The 24629-nt window shown below is 42.8% G+C and overlaps 2 protein-coding genes and 1 non-coding gene across 10 annotated transcripts in view; 2 read left to right on the plus strand and 1 right to left on the minus strand.

The window, feature by feature from the left end:
* Positions 1 to 7423, plus strand: part of LOC1277451 (actin-binding protein WASF3) — a 29852-nt gene extending 22429 nt beyond the window's left edge. For 3 of the 4 annotated variants that reach the window (XM_061661197.1, XM_061661195.1, XM_061661196.1), the window contains exons 4-6: positions 9 to 1193; positions 3067 to 3280; positions 3376 to 3766. In XM_061661197.1, coding sequence (XP_061517181.1) covers positions 9 to 1193; positions 3067 to 3280; positions 3376 to 3560 — 1584 coding nt within the window. In that variant the 3' untranslated portion in view covers positions 3561 to 3766. Of the gene's footprint in view, positions 1 to 8; positions 1194 to 3066; positions 3281 to 3375 lie in introns of all 4 variants that reach the window. The other variant, XM_061661198.1, reaches the window with a different exon arrangement.
* Positions 7232 to 23222, plus strand: LOC1277450 (low density lipoprotein receptor adapter protein 1). 5 transcript variants are annotated; one of them, XM_061661201.1, is made up of 8 exons: positions 7232 to 7370; positions 7473 to 7622; positions 12040 to 12142; positions 13168 to 14347; positions 14701 to 15509; positions 21847 to 22035; positions 22105 to 22673; positions 22744 to 23222. In XM_061661201.1, the coding sequence occupies exons 5-8, from the start codon at positions 15464 to 15466 to the stop codon at positions 22840 to 22842; spliced, it is 903 nt and encodes a 300-aa protein (XP_061517185.1). In that variant the 5' UTR covers positions 7232 to 7370; positions 7473 to 7622; positions 12040 to 12142; positions 13168 to 14347; positions 14701 to 15463; the 3' UTR covers positions 22843 to 23222. The 5 variants fall into 5 exon arrangements, with proteins under 5 accessions (XP_061517185.1, XP_061517183.1, XP_061517184.1 ...); XM_061661199.1 differs by having other exon boundaries at positions 13168 to 13694; XM_061661200.1 differs by lacking the exon at positions 12040 to 12142 and having other exon boundaries at positions 13168 to 13694.
* Positions 8466 to 8539, minus strand: Trnai-aau (transfer RNA isoleucine (anticodon AAU)). The gene has a single exon. It is a non-coding gene; the product is annotated as a tRNA-Ile (tRNA).
* Positions 23223 to 24629: the final 1407 nt, after the last annotated feature.

Below are 24629 nucleotides of genomic sequence, written 5' to 3' on the forward strand. Positions count from 1 at the left end.
CCTTCCAGACATGCGACAAACCACCCCCTCTGGACAAGCTCAATTGCTACCGGGACGATGGCAAGGACGGGCTAAAGTTCTACACCGATCCGAACTACTTCTTCGAGCTGTGGCGGCAGGAGATGCTGAAGGACACGGAGCGCGTGATGCACGATCGCGGCAAGAAGGTGCACAAACCGCGGGCGGACGGTGGCGCCGACGGGGGCGGCCGGCAGAAGAAGCGGCCCCGCGCACCGCACAACACGCGCGAGAAGCAGCGCCAGCGGGCGATCGGCCATGGCGAGACGCTGATGCCGAACAACGTCATCTACCGGACGCCGAACGCGATCATCGGCTCGCAGGAGGAGGCAATCTACAACAGTGCGATGGCGGCGGCCGGCGGCAGTATGATATACGATTCCCGCTCCTCCTCGGCGATGGGTGGCAGCAGCAGTGGCGGCGGCGGTGCCGCCCGTCCCAACTCGATCGAGCTGCGGCGCAGCTACCAGCAGCCGAACGAAATGGTGGACGGTGGGGGCTATGCGCCACCATCCCCGGGCGGCGGCGGCGGCTACCACCAGCAGATGGCCGTCCAGATGCAGCAGGGCGGTGGTGTGTATCAGCAGCAGCCGATCTACGACCAGTACGGCAACCCGTCCGCCATGTACGGCGCGGGCACGAACCAAATGTCGCAGGAAAGTTTGTACGCGCCGGGGACGCCTTCGCGGTCGAAATCGCGCCCATCGCAGCCACCGCCGGCACCGCCCTCGTCCGGCAGCGGGGGCGGCACACCGAACGCCTCGAACGCTAACACGCCCACGCGCAGCCGCAGCCTGTCGACCGGGCGGGACAATCTGCCACCGCCGCCACCGATCCCGGAGGGTCTGCAGTCGCCGCCGCACGGCCTGAGCAACGGGGGCACGAGCGTCGCCGCCAAGCTGCTGCTGAACCGGTCCGGTTCGCGGGCCGGATCACCGCAGCTGGGCATGACCGGCGGCCCGCAGCAGCAGCAGCAGCAGCACCAGCAACAGCAGCAGCAACAACAGCCCCAACATCACCACCAACAGCAAGTGGTCGTGCAGTCGATGATGGACCAGAACCAGATTGCGCTCGCGCAGCTGAACCAGCAGATCAACAATCTGAACAATCTCAATATGCAGCTGAACCAGATGTCGATGAACGATCTGCCGCCGCCGCCACCCATCCCGGAACAGGTAAGTTTGGCTCGGGGGGTTCTCTGTGTACTACCAGCTTGGCTGGTCTACGATTGCGGCTTTGCGGGTAATCGAACGGTGGCAAACTCCGAACCAATACGAATGGGTTCCGAGCACACACACACAAAGCGCCTAATGAGGCTTTCAAATTACAGCCCAAAGCTCTCTTTCATAGCACTGTCTTCGTGCGACTACTCTCCCCGTCCTCTTCTGAGTGAGTTCGTTAGGCTTTTGCGGTAAGGTGAGTCGTTTTGCGACCAATTAGGTTCCAAAGCAAAAAAGGAACGAATCCGTCTGTCGGCCTAAACGTGTCTCTTTGTGTCAACTAAGTTCATTTGCTAATTCTATTAAAAGTTTAGTGTCTGAAGTTGTTGTTGAGAAGTCACTAAATCGTTGTTTATTGTAAACTTGGTAATTACTGCGCTATTTTCATGTCATTGTTGTTCCAAACGACTAAAGAAGGTGTTTAATCTGTTCCATCATATTACAGGGTTTCGCACGATTTATTAGTTGGTTACCATAATATTTTTGTATGCTTCCCATATTGTTTTGGTTAGGTTCTGGGCGTTTTCCATAAATTTTTGGTTCAATTGTATTGATGACCAATAAATTGTGGGAACGAACCAAAAATATATGGGATACGATTAAAAAATTAGAGATGGGTTGTCCAGATCGCACCCACGGTTCCGCTCCGGTTCTGGCAAGGTTGTTTCCGATTCCAATTCCAGAGAAATGGAATCGCTAGCTCCGCCGGAATCGTAAGAATCATCCTGAACCGTCCGGAATCGCCCTGAATCATCCGGAATGGTCCGGAATCGTCTGGAATCGTCCGGAATCATCGGAATCGTTCAGAATCATCTGGAATCGTACGAAATCGTCCAAAATCGTAGTCGACCGATATTTGTAAATGTGCGTAAAACTTCAACAAAATGCCCATTATAGGTTCGAATCTTGAATGGACCGAGCCTAGATGAGATGGGCTATAGATACAACAGTAAGGCACAGTTAGATTAATTCGATCACATAATGATAAGTGTAAGCCGGTCTTGTGGTACAGTCTTCAACTCGTACGACTTAGCAATATGCACGTCATAGGTTCAAGCCCCAAATAGACCGTGTGGCGCCTTACGTAGGACTTTTAATTGCCTGCTATTAATCTGCAACTAAACATCGGAAAAATACAAAGAAAAATGATCCGGTTTCATTTCAGAAACTACAATGGAGTGATCGAAATTTATTTCTGCCACCCTACTAATCGCCTCAAAACACTTGAACACTCTATAACGGGAAAGTCCTTTTATTTCCAGTACTAAGAGGGTGCATCAACGCTCCCAACATTTTTGGGAGGCCATACTTGCCAGAAGTGCGTAAAACGCAATGATGTAGATAGTGAAAAATATATTAAATGTATTATCGCACATTCACAAACATCGGTCGACTAAGATTCTGCACGAGCAATTCCGAACGATTCCGGACGTTTCCGGACGATTCCAGACCGACGTGAGTGATGGAACCTTCCCTTCGGAACTGGTTCCGAAATTTTATGGAACGGTTCGGACCCAGTTCCGTTTTTTTGTGAATTTTGACCTACTCTAGAATAAATCGCGAGACGAGCCCAAAAAATTATGGGAACCAACCGATAAATCATGGGAAACCCTGTATTAATCTTGCTCGAACGAGTCAGGTCATTGGGTACGTCAGTGTTTCCCTTGCAAACCGTCACCCACCGTTTGGTCTATGTGATGCATTCAGATGCAACTCCTGTTCAATATTTACCGTGAATAATGCGTGATTGATATTTTCTGTAGTAAATTAAAGCATTCCCTCTACCTTTACTAACCTTTCCTGTTTTTTTTTTGCTCCAATATTTTAGCTATCGCCCAAACAATCGCCTCCAAATGTGGCACCTCCGCCTCCTCCACCGCCACCGCCCATGCTGGATGGGCCGCTAAGCCCGTCGAAGGCACCGGTCGCGAACGGTGACCTGTACAACATGCCCAAGATGCACCAGCTGAAGAAGATTCCACCCCAGGAGAAGATAACCTACGATGATCCGCGCAGCGATTTAATGAAGGCCATCAGGGATGGTACGTTTCGCCTCACCATCGATCGCGCTCTGTGCATCCCTCCCTCAAATTGCTAATCAATTTTCTGCTCTGTTTTCTTCTCCCCCCCCACAAAGGTATCAAACTGCGCAAGGTGGAGAAGCAAAACCACGAGGCGAAGGAGAACGATCGCAACAAGGGCCTGCACGATGTGGCCTCCATCCTTGCCCGTCGCGTCGCCATCGAGCTGTCCGAGTCGGAGTCGTCCGAAAGCGACGACGACAGCGAGGGCTGGCAGGAAACGAACGAAACGTCCGCATGACATCAGGAGAGCGTGGCGGCGGGCGGCGGTGGCAAGAAGAAGTGAAACAAGGTGTAGCGCCTCTTTCGATAGAGCGCTTCCTTCTCCTGCCCTCATTCTCCCCCGCATGTCGCATCTGCTGCTGTGTAGTGGTGGTTGAAGCGATATAATCGCTATTTCAAACCACTGCTGCTGGGCGTGTGGAAGTGGTTGTGGTGAAAAAACAAGGAACCCCAGGCAAAGGGATCGCTCGAAACGGAAGGAGGACAACAAAGACGGGTTTTTGTTTTCGCGATAGTTTTTGATGCGCCCCATGATGCAGTGTATTTATTTTGAAGGCACAACCCACTCACCACTACCAACGTGGTGGGGCGTAGTCAAGCAATTTGATTTCCCTGCCGGTGGCTGGGACTGGCCCTAAAGAAATGATCGCGAAATGATGTAGGAAGACACATTTATATTCGAGATTATATTAATAATAGGTTGTATTTAGCGCCAGGCGGAGTGGGTAAACGAAAAGCTAAGGCGATTGTATCGATTAAGTTCTGATGTTAAGTTGTACAAAGATAGTTTTCCACTATTTATACACACGCGAGAGAAGAAGAAGCCGCTGGCCCAAACAAAATATGGGAGGGAAAAGGTGAGGTAATGTGGTTACCACCCGGTCACACGATGATCGAAGGGAGGCGAGAGAAATGAAGGAGCAAGGTCTCACTCACTCTCTTACTTTGTTGCGGATACATACTGAACATTCTTGTATAGATTATTTTGTTTTCTTTTGTTTTAGAATGTCCCATTTTTTCCCTCGAACATGATTAACTCTATACTAGGATGAAGGCAAAAGCTGGGTATGTGTCTCACAGACACTACCGTGGCGTAGGATCATTTAAAAGAAAACAAACACTTACTGGCGCATACACAAGTAGAAAAATGCTGCCGCCGACGGTCCTGCTGGTGCGGGACGAAACGTTGCAAACACACACAAGCACAGGCGTGCACACACAAAGAAGGAGCCAGCAATTTGTACACGTAAAAGAAAGGGACAACTTTGTAAACGTAGCCGTACACCAATGTAGTTCTGTAAGCAGTTAGACGACGAGAAGATGCAAACGAAAATGCCAAACAGAGAACGAAACGACGAGTGCGATGGAGGGAACGAAGATAGAGAGGTAAAGCATTTTTTGTGTTAATTGTTATCCTTAAATGAGATAGCGATCCATCATTCTGGAGGGGGGGGGGGGGGATAATGAATGAATACATTCAAGCAAAAGCTGTTGCAAAAAGCGTAACAAAATAATCAAATCAAATGGGAAAGTATAATTAACAGCTTTCCAATTGTAAAGCTCGCATTTAATGATCCCAAAATTAGTGGCATTAGTCTGGCCCGGTTTAGTTCAGGCACTTTAGGCAAGCCTATCTCTCTCACTGGCTAGTGATTGTTTTGTGGAGCTAGTTATCTGGGGACATTTACTTTCTAAATAGCTGGATTAAAATGAGTTTCATCCATTTTTTGCTTTATCTATTATCTTTCGGTCGAGTGTTCTCGTTTGTTGGTGCACTCACAGCCGTCGCTGTTTCCGTTTTCGGTAAAAGAAAAACAATATTCCTACTGTCACAGTCAAAACCACACTAAACACAACGATTTAAATGCGCTTTATTTAGCTTATATGTAAAAGAAGAAGAAGAAGAAAAAAACATTTATTTCCTGATACAAAACAAGAGCATAAGAAAAGAAAACGGGGAAATTATTATGCTACACAAAAAAGACATTAAAATTAAAATAGCTACAAATAGAACAAGCTGGCAAACAGAATTTGCTGAAACCGCTGTGTGTGTAGTGCTGTAGTGTGAGGCAAAGGTAACACAATTTCCGCTTGCTGCCCCTTGCGCGTAGATATTGTTGCATTAGTGAACAAAACTTAAAGAACTATTTAAGAATCGTCAACGCAAACGCAAAACAAACCAAACACACCAAAATCGCTCAAAACTGTGCATGCATTGTTAGGTCAGCTTTAAAGTGTGTTTTTTTTTTATTATTTCCCTTCATGAAAACAGTTTTCCGAACTAATTGTGTATGCTATTAATTGAAAAAATACTTCTTCTTCCTAATCATTTTCTACTTTTTCTTCATTATATCATGTGCTTGAGCTTCTATTCGGCCAACCCGTGTGCTACCAGTGTGTAATGTTAAATTAATTTGAATTAATATGAAATGCTCAAAGTTTTCCCTTCACAAACCTAAAAAGCTCACATTTTGTAGGTCTAAAATGCTTAAGCAAATCAAATGCTCTTTCGCTCGCTATTGCTATTATTCGCTTGTTATTAAATGCTCAGCAAAGCTTGTCCCTGCCCTGGAGCTTTACAGCTTTTATCTTGCTTATTGGAAATTTCTTATTGGAATTCAAAACATCAATTAGAAAACGTAGAAAAGGCAACAATCCTTATATGAAGGCAAATTTATCGCGATTCTTATTTCCAGTGCAGCAATGTTGCTACCCATCAGGACAGCAGCTTGGTGTTGAGCCAAGAGCAAAATACCAAATTTCAGGAACGATCCGAACAGGGACAGAGGATGCGAAACGATCATCTACAGTTAGATTAGAGATCTCTTCTACGCTCGAATGCAATTGCAACTCAAATAGCCAAAACAGAGTAATCATTCGATCAAAGTCATTGAAAAGATTAGCAAAAAAAAAAAAACAGCAGTAATACAAATAACACACACAATATAAAGCGAATACTATATACATATAAATAGATAGTTAACCAAGTAACACAGCAAAACCAACCAATATCTTCCTTTGTACGTGGGTCGCTTGTTGCAGCAACACCCAACAGTCGTGCATTAAAAAAAAAAAAAAACAAATGCAAACTGCAAACAAACCAGAAAACCATTACAATTTAATGAATGTAAGCTAGCGTGGCAGAAACAATATAGAACGCGCACACCACCAACCTGTGGTTTGTGTGGGGCAGTTACAAGCCTTTGATATTAGGGAAACAAACGGATGGTGGGGGTGAATGTTTCATAAATAACTAAATGAAAACAGTGAGCAAATACTCCTCGAAGGAAGAAGTGGTGTGTATGTAGCATTTATCGCGCATTGGACGACGCGCATGATAAAAAAGGCGCGAGAAGAAAGGGGGAGTGCTAGTCGTGAAGAAGGTAGACTTTTCATCACCAAACGTTAATGCGCAAACCACTGCACTCTGTTCAAAGTAGAGTGGTGGAAGTAAGCAAATAAGCAAAACAAGTTGATTGGTTTCTGCATTAAGCTTTAGTCGTTCATCGTTTATGAAAAATATAGACCACTAGTAGAGAGCAGAAAACAAGCTGAAGATGGAAATGGACTGTGTAAAATTGAACACAAGTGCGGTGGGGGGGGGGGGGGGGATTTTTAGGTACTTTCCCCCATCCGGTGTATGTATAAAAACAAATGACGAAAGTAGTCACACAACGTTTTCTCACACGGAAGTTATTTTATATTTTGTTTCCTTTGTTATTAAAGTTTAAGTTACTGAAGCGCCTCCCCTGATCCTATCGTTGTATGTGTGTATAGCTTTCCTTTCCCCTTTTTGTTTCGTGCGAAAAGTCCTTTCTTTTTGTACGTGTATTATAAGTTCTTTATACATAAAAAGGTTAAAAACGCAGCAAAAGGAAACACACATTGTTTTTTTTTTTTGTAATGAAATGTGAAACAAGAAATGTGAAGCATAGTAGAAATTGCTTAACCAGGCAATAAAGAGGAGAGCGTTTCCAATAACATTAAAAAGTAAAGCCAGAAAATAGTGGAACCAGAAACAAAATACACAACCACCACTTGGATCATGGTAATTAGACAAACTAATCGAAGAAATAAAGTGAAACTTGCAAGAAAAAAAAAGTGTATAAAATTAAGCCTATTTACCTAAACGCATTGTTCTCTTTTACAGATAAGAAAGATTCACAGATTGAAAGCAACAAAAGCGGCACATGGAGCCAGTCCAGACATACATCGTCCAACAAGATCTGGAACGGAAATGAATGAATCTGTCGTGTTGCGCGCACACGCATCCGTCGTGTAATTGCGCACATTTTTTTATGTAAGTGTGCGATTGTTGAATAGGTCAGTAATGCGCATAGACTGGACCGGATCCCAGGACCAGGGCATGCTATCAAAACGCTAAATGCGCTAAATAACGTGCCTGCTCGCGCAAGTGGACGCGCAAGCCTTATCAGCAGCGCACACGCGAGCGCTCCAAGCGCAAAACAGTGTGTTCTCTATAATATCAAAACACCAAGGCCCTCACGAGCCACGATCTTGACACGGAAAGACACAAGTGTTTTGTTGTGTCGCGATGGAGTTTGCAATTTAGGACTAAACATAAACCCCACATCTCGTTCTATGATGTTTCAATTGCGCAGCATGTTCGACAAACAGACACACGGGCGCGGAATTTGACCCCTTCTGTTACGTAGCAGTATACTCCTAACTACGAAAGAGGATGTTCCTTCTTGTTTAGTACAATAGAAAAAGAATGATTCCTTCACCGGCAAACCGGATAACACAGAAATGAAGCGAATGGGGAAAGAAAACAGCACAGCAAAAACGTAATTCAAAAACGTCTATGCTTTGGCCAAGGGAGTGATTAGATGACGAAGGAGTAGTAACCTATCCTGGTTATTTACTCTTACTCGTAAATGTGTGAAATTATTGTTTACAAAGCCGTTGATGCTTAAAGGTTCATGAGCAGATGACTCAGTTTCCTGTTTTGTTGGGCTAAACAGTGGAAGTTTCCAATATGCGCAACGGGTTTTCCAAAGGAGTAGAGTGTCCAGTTCTTGTTAGCGTCATACACGCTCAAAACAATCTCATTACTTATAAAAAAAACAATCGAGAAGAGGTAGTCAATGTCCGCCGTAGAGCAAGAAAAAAAGAAATTCTCTGGCTCCAGAGAGGATCGAACTCACGACCTTCGCGTTATTAGCACGACGCTCTAACCAGCTGAGCTATGGAGCCGCTTGCTTATAAGGGCGATACAACGCAATACAAATCAGCACAGCAGATCACACTTGCAATACCCTCGGAGCTTAGTAAAAATACCCAAACGCATGCGCATTTACACCTAAATGCCCCGTTTTGCGGAAATTTGTTTATCAGGCATGATGACGTTGCTTCGGGACTATCTTTAAATTGATAAAGTGTTGTAAAAAACCCCAAAACCGAGGGGATTTTACACGCTGTTTCACTTCCTGCGTTTCCGTGACTCAAAATCCGTTTTTGTAGTGTTTTTGTTTTGCACGTTTTGTTTTTGATTATCATTTGTTTTGGTTGCATTTCCTTATCGCTCTCTGTGTTTAGCGAGTTTGTTTTTGTTCGTGCTTGGTTTTATTGCGCTTTTTTAAACTGTACAAAGTATTAGCTTGTATAGTTTAACATTTTCTCTCTTCTTGTGTTCATTATGAGCTCTTTTTTATTTTTACATATTTTCCTTTCTATATTATTTTAAGCGTAAAACTATAAAAAATAGTCAGAGAAAATTGAGAATAACTTTTTAAACTGCCTCAACATACAAAAGTCGGCAAAAACTACTGATAACAGCAGCAAAAAAGTCATACGCCTTATTTGGTCCTGCAATTAACTATCCAACATTATGCATGATCATTTTCATCCTACAAATTGCTTCACCATCACATTAGTTGCACCTTTGCCTGTGGGGCGTAGTGCGTGCCACCGACCACCGATTCCCTTTTAGCGCACACAAGAGCCGACCCTTTAAGAGCATTGTCCCCCGACCACCTTCTTCCCGTTATGACCCGTTGGCCTTCGGAGCGGTCGGAACGGTCGGGACAAAATCGCATACCACCATCCACATAGGCACAGGACTTGAGGTCGATAATTTCACACTGATCACGATGCCAATAACTCCTTTAATGGTAAGCAGATAAAAAGAGCTCAAGAATCATTCTTACATAGAGATCCCTGGGGATGACTTGGCGCTCTTGCTGGGTCCTCATTGTACGAGGCAACTTCCGCATAAGCAGAATGGTAACATGAGCAGAATATAGATTTAAAAATCACCTTTGTTCGTGATGGTGAAAGGATCTCAAAAGGGCTTTTGGTTTGTTTAAATAGAAAAGCTTATCCCTTGTTCATATATATAGGTCTAACTTCCGTTATGCTACTGTGAAGATACACCTTCTCTACATGTGTAACTAGGCGTTACGTCTTCATCTTCAAGACATTCTTCATCTCTGCTCTGGCACACACGCAACAGCAAACTGAACACGCATCAATTCCATTTTCCTGGGCTTTTTTTGCCCTACACCACGCGAAAAACTGTAGTAGAGAGTGCAGTTTGCTTCCTTGCGTGCGACGACCAACCAACCAATCTGGCCAACGGGGGGAGAGAGCTCAAGAGCACGCTAATGATGATTTTATCTGGTGTTGCGATTGCATCATTTCAGCGCACACCTCGAACCTCGAGCCTGAGATGGTGAAGGAAGGAAATGTCGTGTCGCTGTGCCTGTCTACACTCCAGATGCTATCAGATACCCAGAGCTCTAGCTCTGCATGCGTCGCACTACTTAGACATTCATGCACCTTGCACCAAGCTGCTGCTGATGCTGTAAGGTGTATGAATAAGAAGGAAAGAAAGCTCCAGAAATAAAGAAAAACAGAAGCTGTGAGGTGGACGGGTTGGGAGAGTGGCGTCGGTAGCACATTGACCATTCCGGGAGGAAGCACAGCATCCCCGAGCCGAGTGGCAAGTACAAAAGGGGGGAGTTGGAAGGGATACTTGACAACTTTACTGCTGGAATCGTTTCATCAGTTTCAAGTCGGGCCAGAACCAGTTCGACGCACTTTTCGAATTAGCGTAATTACGAGTTGAAGTGTTTGTAGAAAGAATCGTTTCATTTAGCAAAGAATATTGTTGTTTTTTGTTTTAAATATCGATTTTAATATTATGATGAAATCTTAGAAACATCTTTTTTTTTAATAAATTGAACTATAAAAAACCTGAAAAATTAATAAGACAACAATCAAGAACAAATAAATAACGAAGAAAGACATAAAGAAGCATAAGAACTTAAATAAATTAAACAAGTACTATATAAAACAAATAAAAATAGGAAAATGTTCATTAACGAAACTAAAACTTCTAAAAAATAACATAAAACAAATTGAAAAAAAAAACTTATAAATTACTAAGAAAATAGAGCGAAACTCAAACAAAAACACACCCAATTCCAACAACTTAAAAACTGATCAACTCGCATAATCACTTCAGCGAATGCGTCCCGGAGATTGCCGATTGCCTGCCCGTGCCTCACCACTGATAATACAGAGGCGAAACGGAAACCGACGGCCTTGGTTGCGCCAAAGACCGATAATTGCTGCTGCATCTCGGTGGTGCCGCCCCGCGTGACGAATTGCACGAGACGGGTGCATGAGAATGCGAGAACAAGAACAGCTACAGGGGCAGTTCAGTTGGTGGTGGTGGTAATAATGATAGTACACACCTTTCCTTTCCACCCTTTCAGTAGTTTGTACCCCCTTTTTACTCCCGAAGGAGCAAGTGATCTTTGACCGGTTTTGCGCAACTCTACGCGCGGCGAAGGCTGTAAGTATTGGGGCTGGTGCTCCCGTTTCCTTCCTTTCTAGTTCTCCCGCCGGTACGCTCCAATACCACACGATGGAAGGGGACGATGATGCACATTTGATTGACGGGATTGGGTTTTTGACGGATAGATCGACCCTTATACGCCCCCGGGGACGTGGACAGTGCGTGTGATAACGTGCGCGCGCGTCACCCCGTTAACCTAAAAATCGCAATTTTTCCACTCCCCATACAATCTAACGTGCAATGGAAGGGACGCTCGAAATGTGATCTTCTCTTCGCTTTCCTTTCCTCATTGGCCGCATTGGCCGTTGCCGTCCTCAAGTTGCGTCATCTAATGCGGAAGAGAGTGCGCGAACGGGCAGCATTTCGCGGTATCGCGCATAGCAATAAGGCCTAAATGGGTGGAAAACTCACACTCGGAACAAGCGGCCGATGGAAATCTTCGCACGCACCTGCCTTCATTGCCGGTTGCTGCTACCGCGGGGGAGGGAAAGGTGCCTCCGTACGAAACCGCGAGGTACGAATTGCCGTGCGAGCGTGCGAATGAACGTCGAAATGCACTTACTGAATGCACTTTATTTTTTATTTTTTTTTTTTCTGGAAACACTTTCGATCTCTTTCGTGTTTGTTTTTGTTGAAGATTATTGTTAAATAAAGCGTGGTTTTAGGTAATTGCACATAATTTAACTTTACAGCGGAAAAGCTTGATATGTCCAAAGTTAATTTCGAAACATAAAGTGTGTAATTTTTTTTTTCAAGCAATCGGTTGATCTGTTGATACATTTTGATGATAAAACATATTTATAATAATTGTGACTATTTCATTCCAACTATAAACCTCTGATGCTGTTGCTTCTTTTCATAAAACGCTTCCGGGGTTCAATGTAACATGAAGGATGGACTGATCGATTGACTGATCGATGCAGGTTGATTGACAACCTTTTAACTTCACGGAAGCGGAATGAAGAGTCGCAACTCATGCAAAGATTATTAGCGAGGTAAATGCATCATGCCGAGTTTCTTTCTCAATTTTAAACAATAGGTATAATGAGGTATAATCTAGTTTTTAATTCAACAGTTCATTGTATGATTTGTATGATTATATGCACTGTTTCAATAGCGTTTAGCGTTTCAAAAATACTTAGGAATTGTTTGATAAAACCCAAATAATCTGCAGAACATGATGACATTTAGTTACTCTAATAATAGATAATCATTTACCACATCTGTTAAATGTAAAACTTTGATCTCTTAGAACTCATTTTTCATACAATATCTGTTAGAAATGAGACATAAATTATTACTATTTTCTTCTTATTTTTCCTTCCTTTCTCTTTTGTCTTGTTTCCTTCACTTTACTTCTTTTCTCTCTAGTCCCTTATTCTAATAGTCTTCTTATAGTTCCTCCTCCTGCCGTTATATTTGTTATTGTTCTCTTACTCATCTCCTTTTTATTTGTTTCATTTTCTCTATTTTTTCTACTTCTTTTTTCATCTTTGGTTGATTCGTTTTCTTTTTCTTTTTCATCTTCTTCTTCTTCTTCTTCCTTTTTTTCTTCCTCTTCTTCTTCTTCTTCCTCCTCCTCCTCCTCCTCTTCTTCTTCTTCTTCTTCTTCTTCTTCTTCTTATTCTTATTCTTCTTCTTTTCTTTTCTTCTTCTTCTTCTTCTTCTTCTTCTTCTTCTTCTTCTTCTTCTTCTTCTTCTTCTTCTTCTTCTACTTCTTTCCTTATTCTCCTAATTACTGTTATTCATATTCTTATTATTCTTCTTATTATTATTCTTTTCATTTTCATCTTCTCCTTCTTCTTTCATTTCTTTACTCGTTTTTTCTTCAACTTGTACAACAACAGCTACTACTACTACTGCTACTACTACTACTACTACTACTACTACTAATGCTTTTCCATTGTTGCACGACATTGTGATGTACAAAAAGAGGAAAAATGCATTTGTATTTTTTATTAATTCTGTTTTTTTTTCTTTATTTTCTTATTTTGTATTTTTCCCATATTCCAAACATTAGCAATCTGTTCAAAATCAATCTAATAGAGCGAAAGAAAACTCCTTAAAATTCCCTACAAACAATCAAAGCATGAGTCTATGCGGATAGAATCGAAAAAGAAAAAGTAAACTCAAAACACCCGCTAAAGGAAACGAGTAAAGTGATAAGAAAAAAAAAACCCCACACACACACACCCTGTTGGCGAAAGGGCACACACACTGATACACACGCGCGCGCATTCGAATAGACAAAACAGCGCGCAAGAACAAATCCGCGCGCGCACTCTCGCTTAAGCGCAACGCTGTGTCGTTACATGTCGCACGTGTGTTAGTGTTTGGCGCGGAAAAGTCCAACCCCGACCGATCGCACGGGACCGGGTTCGGGAGGAAATCACAGCATCCAACCGCTTCACTGTACGATCGTCCGTCACCGAGGAAGGGCCACACAGCCACGCCAGCTCGCGTCGTGCGAAACAGAGCAGCGCGCGTGCGCGAAACGAAAGCGCGAAGAAAAAAAGGCAAAAGAAGGAGAAGACTACTTATTTCACGGTAAGAGCAAAGCGGGTGTGAGAGAAAAGCGCCAAAGCGTTGAGAGGGAGGGTTTTTCTTCGCGCGGGTTGAGCTTTTTTCACCGCTCCCTTCCACCCGTTGCTTGGGGTTCGATGCACGTGCGCTCTCCTTTCGTTTTCCACTGCGCGAGTGCCGCGATACGTAACACGCTTGGATGATTTGATGTTGTTTTTTTTTCTTCTGCTTTTTGGGTGGTGGAAAAGGTGGATTGGTTTCCTTGTAAACGGGTGGAGAGGAGGGGGGGGGGGGTGTTAGTGTTACTACGGGCAACATCAGGCGGGCAGGCCCAGCAATCGGCGGGTGCTGTGCCGTGTTGTGTTTGAAAGCAGTTTTAGTGTGTTGTTCGGTGTGTGTTCCTTCAGATTCCAGCGCGTTCGGTACGTGGTTTGGCGTTCCCTGAACAACGGTTATTTTGGTGACGTTTCTGTCCTTCCGTGACGTGTCGTCCTTTAATTTGAGCTCATTTGCATCACCCTCCGAGGAGAAGAATCAAAGTTCAACCACCAAACAGTTATTCTTGTTCACTTGTTATTCTGGTGGGCATGTGCGGCTAAAGGCCTGTGCTTTTTTCTTGCTCGTGTGTGGTTCGTGGTCACTAGAAGGGAACCCGTGAACCGTGTGAATGGGTGAAGGTTTGTGCGGTTAGTGTAATTGCTTCCGTGCATCGGTGAAGGGAGGCTTCGATCCTGCTTGGCGCAGCTTACTTCGATTGGACATTGCCTCCATCACGTGCGACTGCCTCTCTCTCTCTCTCTCTCTCTCTCTCTCTCTCTCTCTCTCTCTCTCTCTCTCTCTCTCTCTCTCTCTCTCTCTCTCTCTCTCTCTCTCTCTCTTTCTCTCTCTTTTTCCTTCAGTTGATTGGTGTCGTGGAAAAGCGCTATTTTTATCCCTTTTATCGTACTTTCGAGAGCAACGTCGAAGGAAACATACTGACTACTAAAACCAAATTTAAGCCTAAAATGTTTTTTCTCTATTTTCTTTGCAGAATTAAAGTGCAAATGACAAGCAATACTGAAACGACAGCTGTTTGCAATCCCAGCTAGCAGTTTGTTCACACATTTGCTGCGAAACATAAGCAAATCTTCCCATCGTGCACCCAAACGTACCTACACTACGAGAAATTCGCAAAACGGCGTATAAAACGGGGTGGCTCGGCAGGCGGCCCGTTTCCAATTGATTTATAAGTCCATAAATTAAAAGTGAAACTTTCCGACCCAGCACAGAGAGGGGGACCAGCGATCTGTATTGTGCGTGTGTGTGCGTGTATGTGTGTGTTTGTTTGTAAGTGATCCATTTGCCAGCACTCCCCCCTTGCAGCAGGCATTATTGATCGGCAGCGCCTGCTGCTCTTGTTCATTGGTGTTCGATCGAACTGGGCTGGGCACACCCCGCCAGTGATCCGTTTGATTTGTGGGGTGAATTTCCCACCCCCCTCAAAGAAAGGGAGTGAATACAGTGCGCGGGAAGTGTCATTGCGTGCGCCCCAAAGTGAACCAAAGTGCAGTGAAGCAGCAGGTGTGTCGTGTGTTGTGTGGTGCGTGTTCGAGTCGCGATCGGAGAAGGACCTTCGAGTCGACGCGCACGTGTGCCGTGCCGTCATCAATAAATCGAAACCGTTTTCGGACGGAAAACGGAAAAGAAACACCCGTCGAGCGGGAGTGAGCGGGGACGACGCATTTCGGTGTGATTTTCATCGTAGTGGTATTTTTTTCTTCTTGTACCGGCGTCCTTCAGCACAAGAGCACAGGATGGCCTTCTTCAAGAGCATCTGGAAAAATAGCTCCAAGCACAAGAGTGAGTATGGCGAGCTGAGAGCGAGTGGGTTCGGGCAAGAAATAATTGTACGATGATCGAGTTAAATGGATTTGTTCGCAGTGAATTGCGCATAATGGTGGAGCAATTGAGGGGTTTTTTTCAATAGTTTTGTTTTACGAAACTGCAATGAAGACAACATTTGATGCCAATGTGTTTTTTGTTTAAATTTAAATTTTTTGTAAAATATTACTTAATATTTTGTTGGGACATATTCTTGACGAAATAATCTGAACAATTTAACAAATCAGGTTTTTAAAAGAATCCATATAATTAATAATCAAATTTGTTTGATTTATTACTAATTGATTTTATTTATTATTTGCATCTTTAATATCATTTAGATATTATACCTGAAATATAATAATAGTATGAACAGATGCTTTTTGACGTTCTCGAAATGTTCTCATGGTACTGTAATAAGTTAGTTTTCCTATTTGAATTAAACAAATAATCATCTGAGCTGTTCATTTGCAACGACATTGAAATCCTAATGGGAAAGGAATTATGTCAACCGGTACTTTGGTATCTGTGCAATCGATTCATCTCTGTCTGGAAGGGGTAGACGAATATAATTTTGAAACAGCAAGGCATCAGATGCAGAGGTATATAAGTATCCCATTTCCAGACAAGAGTTTGTAGTGAATTACGCAAAGACATTAAGGCAGCACTATTTACGTAAAAGAAAAACAACGACTATAGCTCTTGTTCTGTAAAGAAAAGAGATAAATAAAGGCAAGCAAGCATATGTAATATTATAAATAAATTATAGAAATGAAAAGTATAAAGACAGATCTCTTAAGAAAGGAAAAGGACATTAACAATCACTATACAAATTGTACAAAATTTCCTACGCTAATTCCTACACTGCATATTTACTACCAGTATGGGTTCATTATCGGTTCCAGGACCGGTATGGGTTCAGCATTAGTTCCAGGTCTTTTAAGGGTTTACTTTCAGTTCCAGGACTGGTATGGATTCATGAGTAGTCATGTCAGTTCCAAATCCAATATGGGTTTATGATCGGTTCCAAGACCGGTATGTATTCATGATAGGTCCCAGGGCAGGTTTCATGATAAGTTCCAGGTATATCATGATCAGTATTGGTTCCTGGCTCGGTTTGGGCTCAGTATCGGGTCCTGAACTTGCATAGGTAAACAATAGGTTCAGTGCCGATCCTGCAGGCATTAGGTCTTGTGCAGTTCTTGAACTAGAAAAGGTGATGTCAGGACCAGTATGGGTTTTGGTTTTGGTTTTAGGACTCTTAAGAGATGGTCATAAGTGGCTCATTTTAATTGGGTTTCGAGACAATTGTTTTCGGTGCACTCTATACAGTAAAGGGAATATTTGATTTTTTTTTGCGTAGCCCTGTAACCTGGCCAAATTAACTAGTTCATCATATCAGATAATTCCCAGCAACCAAGACTCATGAATTTCCAATATTTCAAACACATCCAATTGGATTTGATCAATCCATAAAAGAATATGCATGTTGTGGAAATCGCTCTTAGGTAAACCAAATTGGAAAAAAATCAGTACAGATCATGGAAACAAACATAATTAAACAATTTTAAAATGCATATTTTCATTTTGGACATCGCTTAAAAGATTTATACGAAGCTAGTCTAATTAGTCCAGCCATTCTCAGACAAGTTATCTATAGGCCTATATTAAACACGGTATTGACAAAAAAACATCATTTTACAAACTACCAAGGCTATTTTACCTTGTTTAACGATCGACAGCGTTTAACAATATTCTTACAAGAAATTGGCACACTCGTTTCAGTTTGCAAACCTCCTAAAACGCTTTTCATTAAAGCAATCAAACACACTAGGCGCACATTCCCTTAGCGCAGTCGTACTAAAACTTGCGCACCTAAATCGGGTAACCTGTGAAGTGAACCGTGAAAAGAAGTTTGAAAAGATTTTAGTGCAAGGCTTTAATGCGCTACCGTGAAGAAAAGCCGATGATTACACACGATCGACGCATAACGCATAAAATTCCTCCCATCCAAACCGCGAATGGCATTTCGGGGTTGGTTTGCGGCACATTAATGGCACATTAGTGTTGCGCTACACTTTAATGAATTGAATGTTTGTGCTTTTCGCGTCACGTCGTGTACCGTCGTGTACCGTCGTGTTCTGGGAGCGAAACACTTCAATTCGCTTGTCGATTTTGTGGATGGATCTCAGCCGCATACATTTGTCCCGATGTGTGTCGGGGTGGTGAATGAATCAAATCATCGCCGGCAGCAGCATACAGGCGCCGGCCTGGGGCGGAAAAATCAATCCCAAGTCCTCCCCTTTACGGATGGGGGTAACATAACGTAACCGCGCGAGCCGGAACGCTTGAAAATACCTCGTTTTTTGGGGAGTGGGTTGACCAAATGATTATGCGTTCGAGTAGGAGATGATTGCCTCGACACACACACACACTTTTTTCTTTGGCTTTTCTTTGGTGCTGCCCAAGCGGCATGCCGTTCCAAAACAAAAGGATTTGTTCGTCTTCAATTCAAACGCAATCATCAATTGAACGGCTAACGGCTGGAAGCAATCGGCACCGCCAACGAGGGGAAAGCTGCCCAAGCGTTGATCGGAGGAAAACGTTGCCTTGCCTGTTGGGCATGAATCATGGATCATGCATGGTAAACACACAATAGCGCAAACACAACCACAGCCAGTACAATCGGCGAGTCGCTGGCCCCGAATTTGATAATGCACAGCCCGGTCCGGTTGTGTTGTTGATGGTTAAGGTTAACTGAAGCTTGTTCACCTTTTGCACGGTTTTGCGGTTCCACTGGCGGGGCCCGGTTCCTACTCCAGTTCCTACAGATTTGCACAGCTGAATGTAACCTATCGGCAAACGCACTACAACTAGATGCACAATGCTGTGCTGGGGTGCATGACTGCTGGTGTTACCATGGGCAGATGGGTTTGGGTGGCTGGCTGGCTGACTGGGCAAGCATTGCTTATCGGAGCAGCAGCCAGCAGTATCTGCATCCTCGTATCGTTCGAATTTTGGGGTCAGCGGAAATGCAGTTCATTAATCTCGTTTTATTCTAGAAAGATCATTCACCGGCATGTGTTACAAGATGAATTTAAAACAATTAAAGGTTAAAAAAGGTGCCGCCTTTGAAGTTAGACGCCGTGTCATAAGCGACTTGATTCGTGATTCATGATTCATGATTTAGGTGATTCAAGCATGAAAATTTAAGATATGTATACTGTAGGATATAAACTATCAAATAATACGATTGATTCGCAAATCATTCACAAATCACGAATCTTCATTTGACAGTTACGGTTACTAATTAATGTTGAGGCTTAAAAACATATGTGATTTAAGGCAAGGTTAATTATTTGTCAAAGTTTTATGAGTATTCAAGAACAATTCGTAACATAAGAGTAGGGTAAATGTACCTATAGTGGTGGTAGTACCAATAGTGGTGCTATTGCTCTAAAATACGGTTCATAGGGCAAATTAAAAGTAATTAAGTTATTTAAGTTAGTGTGAAATGTTCTTTAGCCTTTTACAAAGGGTTTAAAAGTTAAATGGGGCCATTCCGTTACTTAGTGACCGAAAAATCCATTATTTTGTGAAATGTGTCAACATTTTTCCAAAATCCTTAGGATTTCATAACGAAACTCATATTTCTGTTAACGTTCTAAATGATCACATACCCACGCAATTACTAGTTTTTCAACATGACTGGTATGGAATGTTATTTTTTTACTAAAATTATTGGCATTTTGACCATATTTATGCATTTTTAAGTGTTTTTTACCATAGTGCCATTATAGGTACACAAAACAGGCATGTTCCTATAGTGGTTATAGTTATAAAATCAATAAAAACAGGACGTTTTAGATTTTTTTGAGGAAATTTTTGACATGTCGTACTGTTTTCACCAAAATAAGCAACATAAATGAGTTTTATGTAGGTAATTTACCAAAAACAGGCCAAAATTCGCTTATCTGGCTGAATAAAAAATTGACTTCAAATCAAGCACACTCTTCCGGGTGTAGGTTGACAACAGGTGTTAGTGAACTTTAGTGAATAGTTTCATAAATCAAATTTATACATTTTTTTACGATAAAATTATGCAAGAAACCAATATTATGGCAGTAATCCTTGCTATTCATACGAAAACAGCTTCGAGACTAAGTTTCATTGATATTATACACCGTTTTTTATGCATCTTTGTTTACCACCACTATAGGAACACAATACGACGACTATAGGAACCATACCACCATTATAGGTACAACGAAGCAGTCACAAAAATATGTATTTTTTCGTAAATTTGATGTATTTTAGGGTAAAAATGGTTGTGATTGCGAAGATAAAACATATTCCAAAACATATGTGTTGAAATATTCAGAAATTGTCCTTCCTGTCACTTTAAATCCATTAAAACACATCGGTACCACTACAAATTGCACCACTATTGGTACATTTACCCTAATTGTTGCTTTATAATTTTCAAGATTCAAGATTTGGAATTGGACCGTATCAGTCCGTTTTTCGTTAAAAAAAATTTCAAAGTTTCCCAAGTTGTACATTTTTTTTTGTAAAACATCAAGATATTTAAATCTTGTAGGATGGCTCGGAACGATAGAAAGAGTTACAATTCGTAAATGTACATGTAAAATGTCAGTAACATGTGTTATTTTATACACATCTTCGTTTATTGATATTACAATCTGTTCCCGAGTTCCGAGGAATCTCGAATAACGAGGATTTGGTGATACGCGGTTGTCCAAATATGTGAGATTGGTGCAATGTTGTGCCAACAGTTATCAAATACAATATAAATTCCTTTTTTTTAGCTAAACCCATTCAGTGATTTTCTCAAGCTTCACTCGAACAAGTGGAGCGCTTTTGCAGTGATTTGCACGAGTGAGATACGATGCATTATGCATCAATCGCGTAACTCTGGAATTACGCAAGGAAGATTGTTTTTTTTTTTTTAATTTCAAGTATAAATTCATAATTTAGACATCCTAAAAAGACATAAGGATAAATTGTGAGGCAATTCATAATCATCTGTGTTTTTTTTTTCATAGGTTCTCACAATTTTAGGACCCTTTCTTGACTCTTTATGCTGGGAAGTGAACTTTGTGTGACGTTAATTGGACTCTACGGCACCGTACATGCCGCCATATGCTAATTTGGAATGCAATAGGAATTTCTGATGTGCTTATCCAAACAATGGTGCTGCAGAGTCCAATTCTCGTGACATAAAGTTCCCTTCCCGTCGTAAGAAACAGTTACAAAAGTGTCCCAAAATTATGAGAAGCACTGTAAAAATACTGCTCCATTAATGCTCCAGAGGTTTCAATCCCAAGAATATTCATAGATGAAGTCAAAGAAATTAAAGTATCTTGTCGTATGGTTGATTTCATACTCGATTCGTTATTCGTAACATGAAAGAGAGACTCAACATGATGCGCGAGGTCGTGATAAGACCTGATTGAAGTAACACATTTTACAGGATGTGCGTTTGAAATCTTATCCATAAATACACCAAGCCCTACTTTCAACATCCTGAAGACTTTCACCTTGCGCAGTTTAACTCAACTGCTAACGTTGATTATAATCATAATTTGCATATTAACAGCTTTTAAATTGGCAATACAGTTGCAGACAAGTGATCGACAACGACCTGCCCTAAAAAGAAAAGTCGATCCACACTCTATCTATAATCGATCAAGTTTTCCATGAAATGGGAGATATGCCCCATTCCATTCTTCAACAAAGTCATTGGTGGCGTGTCCGCTATGGAGCTGTCTTTAGGTCTCTCAGTTACTTATCATACCAGCTTCAGCACCAACACCATAAATGTGCATGTTCTGCTCCGAAGTTGCTGCAGCTGATATAGCTTATGCAACACGACCAACACGGGCTCTGGCAGGAGCAGCACTCTATCAATATTCAATGTCCGGCACCGGCCGCCGACTGGCGCGATTGCAAAACGGTGTGTGTGTGGTTATCATCATTAACGGCGGGTGTCAGGTTTTCTATGTGCTCTGATGCTCGGTGCAGGCGCCAATTTTGCACTGAAAGTGCCAATCGGACGGACCTGATTTACATTTGGTGGCGGGGGGCTCGGTGCTCGATAGCGAACGGGAGCGATAGCCAAGCGACAGGTTGTTTAATATTCCAACCATTATCGTTCGTCCGATGTGGCAACACGGAATGTGGTTACTTGAATTTTTGCAAACAATTTAAAGCGAACATAATTACATCGATTTTTCTTGTGAGCGCACAAAATGACTAATTGCATGAGCCTGTCTTTCCCTTTTTTTTCTTGCAGAGTTGTGCGAGGAGCTTGCATTAGCGAACAGTATTCGAGATTTTTCCGAAAATCACGACGAACTGGAGGACGGTTCGAACGAAGCCATCAGCTACAGCGTGAAGTACCTCGGCAACACACCCGTCCCTACTCCGCGGTCCGAGAATGCTACGGCGGAAGCGGTCAAGAGCATCATAACAGCCGCCAAGGGTTAGTGTCAACTTAGAATTCCACAAGCTCCGTTAAGCTAATCCAATTTCAATCCATTCTCTCCGACAGGTAACAAGAAGCTGCAGCGCGTCTCACTGTCGATCTCACCGAAGGGCATCGAGATGATCGACACCGGTACCGGCGAAACGCTGCTCCAGGTGTCGATCTACCAGATCTCGTACTGCTCGGCCGACGCCAACCACGATCACGTGTTTGCGTTCGTCGGCTGCACGCTCGGCTCGGAGGCGGAGGTGAAGGAGATGTGCTTCCGGCGCACGGCGGAGGAGATCAACCTCGAGGGACCGCTCGTGTGCCATGCCTTCCTGTGCCAGAAGCGCAAGATGGCGCAAACCGTCACGCTGACGGTGGCGCGCAGCTTCGAGCGTGCGTTCCAGATCTGGCAGAGCAAGCAGTTCCACGCGGAACGCAAGCGCAAGGAGCTGGAGGAGCGCATGGAGCGGGAACTGCGCGGTAGCCAGGAACTGGTGCGTAAAGCTGTATCGAGCGAATCGAACAGCAGTGGCGGGCAGCAGCGGGATGAGAGCGAATGTCGCAGCTTGCTGATCGATTTTAACTCCGAGCTGACGGAGATCTGCTCCGACGCTCACCATCATCGGGAGCTTCTGCAGAACACTTGGGTGCGTTGGCGTTAGTGTTTACCTGTTTCGTTATCAACTAACTTAATGGGCCTGTTCATTCTACTTGCAGGTATCATTTGAAGATGATCAAAAGCCACAAGAGTTTCTCGCGGTGCCAACACTATCTTCCAACTCCGGCTGGAGCGGGATGGCCATCTGCTCAAACTGAGCAACCAGCGCCAACAACAACAGCAACAGAATAGAATTAGAATCATCATGCTAAGCTTCATGTTGCGTTTGCGTTTTGGATGGGAGTTTGGAGCGATCAGTTTACAAATGCTTTGAGAGTTTTTTTTTTAATATTATTTTCGAATTTTGTCTTCTTCAGTCGTCAAACAACACAACGAGTACGATTTAGATTAAGAGTGCTACTAAGCTATCGCATACATTGGGGTTTAGTCATTATTTGGGTCATATTCAAGTCATACTTATGGTAATGTTTTGTTTACAATTCTCCTTTTTTTAAAGAAAGCGCCCTCTGTGTCCCGATTGTCTCATATTTGCATTAGTTTGTGATATTTTAAATAAAAAATGACAGTTCAAACTAAATGATAATGTGTCCTTTCGTAGTAATGATGTGGTAAGTAGTGATGGGTAATCTGGAGTGGAGTCATGGATGAACTCCGGTGCGAGAAATATGAATCTGACTCTGGATCATAGTCGGATTCGACTCCGGAGCAGTCCGGATCAGCCCGGATATGTTCGGATCAATCTGGATCAGTCGAGATCAGTTCGTATCAGCACATATCAGTCCGCATGAGTCCGGATGAGCCCGGATGGGTCTGGATGAGTCTGAACGAGTCCGGTAGCGTCCGGGCGAATAGTTCAGGTGGACGTTGCAATTGCTAATTCTCAAAATGACTGTCCATTATCATCCAGACAATTATTGGTAAGTTTGACTCCGGAAAAGAGGGTATTTGCCCATCACTAGTGGTAAGTAGTTCGCAGAATTGATTTAGATTACAATTTATGTAGCACGAAAAGTAGAAATACCGTTAAAAGAAATTGAAATTCAAATGGACCACGTTTTTCTACACTGGCTGCAGAAGTAACACAAAAGTACGCAGCCAATTCCAAGAACACGGTGGTAGCGCTGAGAAATAAAAAAAGTAAAATAATGAGAAAATCCGTACATTTTCCGTAGAAACATTCCACAATTTCGTGTGGTTATACAGGCGGTCCCCGAGATACACGGTTAATGGGGACCGAAAACGGTCGCAAAATACCGCGTATCTCGAATTTCCGCGTAAGTCGAATCTCGTGATTTCTAGCTAAAATATCACTAATTTTCGTGTAATTTGGCAAATAGGGGGCGGTTTTAGTCACTTTATGAATTATTTGATGATTCTGACTGAATATAACTGTTTTAAACCTTTTGAAATAGATTTTAACATTCGATCAAAACGGAAATTATTTGGCAATTTGCAATTGATGTGTTAAATCAGTACAATTTGCTCAAAGAATTGTCAAATTTAGAAAACCGCGTGTCTCCGAATCTGCGCATAAGAGGTACCGTGTAACTCGGGGACCGCCTGTATAACAATATTTAATCAATGAATTTGTAACCGTAGCAATAGACGATGCGCAATCTCAGATTGCGCATATATTTATCTGTCAAACGGGTCGGTTTGATATATTTATCTGTCAAAAAAAATTTATATACCTCGGACCAAGGTGTGTTTATTAAGAAGGTGAATTATTAGCGCGTTTTCCGGGCGCCATCATTGAGTATTGTTATGTCAAATCGCTTACAATTTTTTATACCTCCCTCCAGCCCTCCCCGATTTTAATACCGGAGCTCCCAGTATTGTTATGTCAAGTCGTGAAATGTCAATTTGCTCTGAAGCACTTCACCTCCTAATATCCATACACCTTGCCTCGGACATATAATCTTGAAAATTTATGCGCAATCTTGGCGCAATCTGAAAATGTATGGAAATGACGTTTATAGCTTAG

Source organism: Anopheles gambiae, chromosome 3 (assembly GCF_943734735.2).
Source record: "Anopheles gambiae chromosome 3, idAnoGambNW_F1_1, whole genome shotgun sequence".
NCBI classification, from domain to species: domain Eukaryota; kingdom Metazoa; phylum Arthropoda; class Insecta; order Diptera; family Culicidae; genus Anopheles; species Anopheles gambiae.